Source organism: Pygoscelis adeliae, unplaced genomic scaffold (assembly GCF_000699105.1).
Source record: "Pygoscelis adeliae isolate BGI_AS28 unplaced genomic scaffold, ASM69910v1 Scaffold159, whole genome shotgun sequence".
Lineage (NCBI taxonomy): Eukaryota > Metazoa > Chordata > Aves > Sphenisciformes > Spheniscidae > Pygoscelis > Pygoscelis adeliae.
The window spans coordinates 82,643-90,073 of NW_008825562.1; the positions used below are offsets into that span (position 1 = coordinate 82,643).

The 7,431-nt window shown below is 52.1% G+C and overlaps 1 protein-coding gene across 1 annotated transcript in view; it reads left to right on the forward strand.

Annotated features, from left to right (window-relative positions):
• PCDH19 (protocadherin 19) overlaps window positions 1-7,431 on the forward strand; it is a gene marked incomplete at its 5' end in the record, with an annotated part of 60,045 nt that overhangs the window by 20,924 nt on the left and 31,690 nt on the right. The window contains one exon of the mRNA XM_009332393.1: window positions 6,619-6,677. Coding sequence (XP_009330668.1) covers window positions 6,619-6,677 — 59 coding nt within the window. The remainder of the gene's footprint in view (window positions 1-6,618; window positions 6,678-7,431) is intronic.

Here is a 7,431-nt window from a genome sequence, read left to right on the forward strand (position 1 = left end):
TTCCGGCTGAACCGAGGTAGGCACCGCTCCATTTGGTTTAGGCAGCAATCAGAGTGTCTGCAAAAAAGCCCAACCCCAAAACCAACCCTGGTTTCATTGATCAAGGGCAGGAAAATGATCTGCTGTATTACATCTAATTATAAAACATCAATATCAGATGCTAAATGCACTTACTTTTTCAGAGACACTATGTTGCTAGTTTACAGTTTCCAATCTCCTGTATTATAGGCTTTAGCAGTGAGCTGGGGTGTAGGGAGATGGCTGCAAAGGGAGATGCCAGAGGTCAGATCCTTTTAACCTTTATTGAACTCCTCCAGGTGGCCGGCTCTTAAATGCTCCTTAATAAGAGCTGAATTGTTTCACGTTTTCCTTCCGTCTCGCCTGGGGCTGTTGGCACAGCAGAGGTGCCTCCCTCTGTCCCTCTCCCCCAGCTTGTGCTCCAGTGCCCATGGAGCGGGCTGGAGCTGCTGATGGGGATGGGTGGCCAGCCGGGTCCTTTCCAAAGGCCCTGACCCTCGGGGGTCACCGAGCCACAGCACAGCTTGGCTGTCGGAGGAGAGGGTGGTGGGCTTCTTGGGGTGACGCAGGCGTCGCTCACCCCACCGTGTCCATCAGCATTTGCTGACTTTCCCCCGAGGTGGAAGCACCAGTAGCTATTTGGGTAGAGTTTGCACGGGGGTTTAACCCAAAGACTTGGGCTGGTGCTGCTCTCACATCTCTGATACCCACCATGCCGGGAGGTGCTGATGCTGGAGAGTGAGGAACTGGGAAATACAGGTCTGTCTTCTGTTACATCTTTCCAGGCTGTGGCCGCGGCGCTCGGGACCCTCACCCGTGGTTGCAGACATTGCAGATGCCGTCAGCGCCTGAGCGGAGCCGGTGGCGAGCGTGGGGAAGGAGGAGCGGAGCTCCTCAAGTAGGTCGTCACGGTGCTCGTCCAGGCTGGTCTCCAGCCACCGGTCCTGGCCTCTGACCGATGCTCCAAGGCAGCGGCATCCTCGTCAGCAGCTGGTAGCGCAGGAGCTAATTACATGGCATCACACACAACGGGGGAGAAATCTCTCCTGACATCCTTTGTGATCTGGTCCCAGCCTGGAACTGGATCTGATGAGTCTCCTGCTGGTGTGTGGAGAGAGACCAGCCGCCTTGCTGGGCGTGAGAGCATCAGGACGAGCCCGGCTGTTCCTCTCGGGGCCGTGCGGCTAGATTTCAGTGTTCGGTGGGGTTTTGTACTGCGCCTGCTCCCAGCGGGAAGGAGTCTCAGACCGCTTATTTATTTCCCATGGGGTAAATAAGCAGCTTGCTAAATGATAATGACTTTCCCTCATTGCTGATGCATACTTCATTTGACCTGGTCCCTACTTTGAAATTTTCCCTGTTTCCCAAGTGCAGCTGGAGTGTTTTTATTTAATTTGCATGAATTCTATATCACCCACAGTATAGAATTAAGTGCTGGTGAGATCTCCTAACAGGCAGCGAAAGTTTTATTGTAGATGCTGGAGCCTATGATTCAGTGGCCCATGGAGAACAGGACCGAGGATACAGGAGGACCAGGAGAAGCGGTCTTACAAGCCCAGCCCTTCCCACCGGCGAGGCCCAGTGGATTTTTGGGAACGATTTGCCATTCCTGTGGTCCCCGACGATGCCTGCAGCACAGACGGAAGGTCAGAAGATCGGTGCTCCTGGTGAAGACGTCAGCTTGATGTAGAGGATGAGGAGCTGTAGTGTGTTTTGGGAGGATTTTCTGAAACCCAAAAGGAGAGATGCACATTGCAGCCTTGGAGAAAGGTCCGCTTTGTTTTTTAGTAATAAAGGGTGACATGCAAGCTTTATTAACAAGGCACGTAGGGGCAAAAAAAAAGGCTCAAGGGATAACCCTGAAAAAGTGGTGCTAAATGTGTCATTTTTATGAAGCTGATTTTGTGAAGGGTCCCTACATGCTTTGGCAGGAGGTTGCAGCAGGTTTACAATAATTTGTAGGAAGATAGAAATGTTTTCACCCTGAAGTGAGAAGAAGGGCAAAAAAACCCGTGTTGAGAAGCTTTAGAGTCGTCTTCCGAGGCGGAGGCTGGCGGGGGGACGGATACCTGTCACTTCGGGTCGGGAGAGATGGGTCCAGCTTCGAACAACCATGGCCTTTGCTGGAGGGCTGATGTGTGGACCGAGGAGCCAAACCGTCCGACAAGAGCCTGGATCCAGACACAGTGGGGAAAGCTGGATTTTCACCTCCATGGAGTTTGGTTTGAAAAAAAAACACATTTGAAATAGCTGAAAAGAGGGAAGAGTGAGAAGGAGGCAGATCCTGGGCATCTGCCCCGAGGCGGGCAGGCTGGCGGGGACATGGCTGCGCCGATCTGAGCCTCCTGGCACGACCCAGGACACGTCCGTCCCCCCCCGGGGACCGACCCCAGCCAGCATCCTCTATTTCTCCATCAGTCCACAAGGGTGGTCATGCCTGGAGTCGCTGCAGCCCACTGACCTTTCCGCTGGCACTTGCATTAATTCCCCTTAAACCGCCTTTGGATCCTCCGGGGTTTATTTCTGTTTCTAAGGCAGAGAGTGAGCAGTCGTTAGAGCAGCGCCCTGTTGCTAATGGACCTTTTGCTAACGGGGAAATCACCACCCCACCCCCCCCGGATGTCCAGGTCAAGGAGAGTTGAACTGACGTTTGTACATCTTTTTTTTTGGTTTAATGGAATTGGCAGTCCTCAACCGAAAGCAACCACTGGCGGGGGGAAGTTTAAAATTTCCTTGCTGATTGCTCGATTCTGAGTGTGTCTGTTGTGATATTTCTGTTTGTGTTGCTAAGGCAGCAGTTAAAAGCATTTTTCAAATTAGGCACTGGTAAGCTGCATGCCGAGCCAGGGCTCTCTCTTTGATGGCATTGACACCAACAGGCCTGCATCTGGAAAGCAAATCCCGAGCCCGGAGGACAGCAGGGTTCCTCTCCTCTAAGAGAAATGCAGGCTGAGACCACAGACTTTATGCTAGGTGTTATTCAGCGCTTCCCAATGTCTTGAATGTATTGTTTATTCATAGCGCAGAGGCTGAGCATCCTTTATTCGTGTTAAGACGAGCAGGAGATAAGAATTGGCAGCGCTGTTCGGGAGGTCCTTGCCGTACGTGGCTCTGGACATGGAAAGGAGAGGCTGGGCTCGAGGCTGGGCTTCCCTTTGATTTCTACAGGAGCGATGCTGATCAGTGAGAAAGTAGCGGTTTGTTTGCTTTTGCCAAAATAATGAAGAAGATGAGGGCTGGCCTCTCGATGATGCACTTTATGAAGAGCACACTTTCATCGGCGCCAGCCAGCATTACCTTTTCCCTCTTTTTTGTGCTTCGACTTTGTTCTTTGGGCCTCATTAAGAGAGGGAGAGGATCCTTTCCCAATTACAATGTTGACATGTCGGAGACGCTCTCCTTCCTCATCATTTTGCCTCTGTTTGTAAGTGATTGCACTTTGCAGGATGAACTAGAACTAAATCAAGTGAACTTCGATTGAATAATGCAAGCTATAAAGCAGCCCTCCTCCATGAAAAATCTCATTTCTTTTTTATTTTTCTGGTTTGATCCCCTAGCCTGCATGGAGATAACCTTGACGGGTAATCCCACAGCTGAGGAGAGGTCTCGTAAACTGCTGGGCTGCCTCATGCACCGGTGGGAGCATGCTGGTGCTGGCAGGGCAGGCAGCTCTCACCGAGGGTGCAATCTCCCAGCCCATGGAAGCACATTTCCTATCCTTGTGGCCATATCACTCCTTGTTTTGTCTGAAATCTGGAAGTAATTAGCATTAGTTGTGCCGCTTTCAGTGGCGCGAGGGATTTGAAGCCTGGGAACGGATGCTGCCTGGGACCGAGCCCGCGGGAACCCGCTCGCTTGCGTGTGGACTTGGGGGTTGTGTCTTCGTTAGTGACGTGGTGCAGAGCATCCCGAGCAGAGGGGACACGTGGACCAGGGGGCCCGCACGTTACTCCGGTCCATCAAACGTAAATCGTGGGGAATTTGCTCGTCGGTGGATGATTTCGGTTGGGCCAGGATTTGGTCTTTTTTTATTGGTCAGAAATCAATAGCTCCCAGTGGTGTTGGTCAGAGGGGGATTTAGCGCGAGGTCTGTATCTGGGCTGCGTCAGGAGATGTGGTGGCAGCATGTGCGGCGTTTCCTCAGCCTGCAGTGGGGTTTTGGTGGCACCGGGTCGAGCATTCCCTGCGGATGGTCCTGGGTATCCCTTGGCCCCTGAAGCCTGGACCATGTGACATCGGTGCTCTGAGCATTTAAAGCTCTGCGATGTACGTGTATATATTGAAATTTGCTCTCTGGGTCCTCCCACCCACCCATTCCTCTCCCAGTTTTCCTGGGCCTGGGATGTGCGCGCACACACACACACACACAGGGGGATAAAGCTGACGGAGGTAGTCGTGGGTGCAGGGGGTCTCATGCTGCTGCTGGGCATGGTGGCGGGGCTGGGGATGTGGGGACAGAGCAAGCTGAGGCTCCGGGCTTGCTGGAACTGTTCCCAAGCCCGCCAGCGCAGGGTGATGGAGGGGGCTCCCTGCCGAGCAGGGATTGCTCCGAAACTGGTTCCCATCCCTTCTGCCCTCCATCGCTCGGCTGCCCTCAGAGTCCATTTGTGGAGGTGGGACCTCCCGCCCGGCCTGCAGGGCTGCTGGGGGGGGACGCCGTGTGGTGGCATCCCTCCCCCTGGGGTGGCAGTGCCAGGACTGATGGATAAACACAGGATCAGGCATTTTCTGCGGCGTTTAAAGTCTCGGGCGTCGCGTATTTTAAAAATACATGTGTCCGTTTGCTCCCGAGCTCTAACCATCAAAGTCGTCCTGCAGGACCAAGGATGCAGGAACTGCGGGGACCAGTAGTTTGTGCAGTAAATCTCCTGCGTGACTCTCCAGCAGTAATTACTATCTGAAAGTAATAACCGAGCTGTGCTGAGTGCTAGGCCAACTCCCCCAGCTCGCAGCTCCTTGCATGTTTCTCTCTGGGAGGCTCCTGTTTGGTAAATTAGATATTGTGCTGTATTTCAGAAAAGGTCACACTTAACCAACACTGCCTTTGCTTTATTATCTTGGCAGAGCAGTGTAACCTCTGCCAGGGTACGATTGGATTTCACATTCGGCTCTGCTGCAGCGGCCCCGCTCCCTGCGTCCTGCCGTTGTGATTACGTTAGCAGCAGACTCTGCTTTCCTTTATTTATTGAGACATTAAAGATGCATGCATTTATTTTTACCATGTTCATAATTGCCATAAAAACAGGCCATAGTATCCCAGAGCGGCTCTTTGGGAAGGAGAGCGGCTGCGAGGCTGGGGCGCGGAGGAGCCGCGGCAGAGAGGAGGCAGGACAGGGCTGCTGGGGCAGGCGGCTGTCCCCCCTCCTGTCCTGGGAGGACGCTGCCGTCAGCCCAGAGGAAGGGGGGCAGAGCAGAGTCTGCCCCTTCTGCTGCCCAGGGTGCCTGGCGGGGGCAAGGAGTATCCACCGGGCCGGGGGTGATGCTGGGGGGAGCCCAGGTGGGTTCTCTGCACCTCTGGGTGGGGCTTTGGGTGGACAGACAGACTGGGGTACCTCATGCAAAGAGATCTGCATCCTCCAGGGCACCCGAAGCCCAGGAAGGATCCCAGCCAGGCCATGCAGATCCCACCATGTCCCACCACATGGCTTCCACTGTGACTCACCGTGCGGCTGCCACTGCATCCCACCGTGCAGCTGCCTCCGTGTCCCACCGTGGAGCTCCCACCACATCCTACCGTGCAACAGCCGCTGCATCCCACCGCACAGCTCCCACCACGTACCACCGTGCATCTCCCACCATGTCCCACCATGCAGCACCCACCACGTCCCACCCCACGGCTCCCACCATGGCCTCCTGGGTGGTAACACCCTGCTCTCTTCCCCACCTTCTTGTTGCTTTTTTTGGTTCCTTACCTGCTGCGAGCACCAGAAATCCGGGGCTTCGTAATCTGAGGTTAAAAAACGGTTAAAAGACGGTGTTTCAAGTGCAGAGCGAGTTAATGGGTTTTGCTTGCAGATGACAAATCCATTGACTTCCCCCCCCCCCCTTTCACTCCCTTCCAACTTTTAAGCATGTCACTCATTGTTTGCTTTTTTATTAATAACAGAGCCCACTGTCTCTGCAAATGAAATGATGTAAACCAAAGAAAAGTGCCTGCATTAAATTCTCTGGCAGGGGATTACCTTGCTGGCATTTACATATCTATGCAATAAATATTTTAACATGTTAATTATACACTAATAAGAAAAATACCTTTTGAACTTTCAGTCAAATTGACACACACAGAACAGAGTCCATCAGGGAATTAAAAGCAATTAGTTTTGTAACAGAGCGTAGTCACATTGTTTCTTCTTTGCAAATTGTTCTGTGGTCACCAGCCAGCCTTTTTTTTTTGGTGAAAGCTGGTGGAAAGACCAGCAGGGACTGGAGTTTTCCACACCCGGCTCCGTCCCGCTCTCTGGGGTCTGTCCCGTGCCGGGATGCTCCTTGCTTCCCGTGGGGTTTGCCGGTGGCTTTTGTCCTGGCCCTGCAAACCCGGCTGTTCCCAGTCATGGGGAAATCAGACTTGTAACCATCTCCCTTTTATTTTCCTCCTTCCAGACTGAAAACTACTCCTTCGATTCCAACTACGTGAACAGCAGAGCTCATTTAATAAAAAGGTACGTAGGCTCGCTTGAAAGCACTTGGGTTTGACCAGCCAAATCCTGATTATTTAATGTTCTTCCTTACTGCGTTATATACTACTTGCTTTTTTTAATATGCAAAACATTTCAAGAGTAATAATTTGATTTTAAAACCAGTATTTACTTCCTATTAAGTCCCATTGCTCTTGGTTTGCAATGAAGGCAAGTCTTTTTTTCTTCTCTTTGGCTCCTTCGCACTGGGAAGTTGCAGTGAGTTAGGTGGAGCGCTGTTACCCTGACAACTTTCAAATTCATAGAGTTTATTCTATTCGAATGCACAGGAATAAAATGATAGATTTGGATGGTGAGATCTCCCTGCCATGTGAGGGGGGGGGGAAGAAAAAAAAAAAATCTCATTTGGGAGCAGGTAGTTGCGTTGGCTACAAGCTCACTGTTTTAGTTTGAATACCGAGGCAAAACAGCACTTTGCTAGGCTTTTTTCTTCCATGGGTAAAAAGGAAATCATCAGTTCAGTTGCAACTTGGCAATTACCCTTGGGGGAATTTAACCCTTTGGATAAAATACTGGTGCCCTCAGAGCTTACCAGTGGCGAAGAAATGTCTCGGGGAGGTTAGCGCCGGGGTTATCTGGTTGAACCCCACTGGATTATATTAAATTAGAGGTGAACGTCCCCCGTGGGGCAGGTGGCGAGGCTTGCCTCTGCCTCCCCCCCGATATCCCAGACACAGGGAAAGGCACTGACACAACAAAAGAGATACTCATCAGGAGG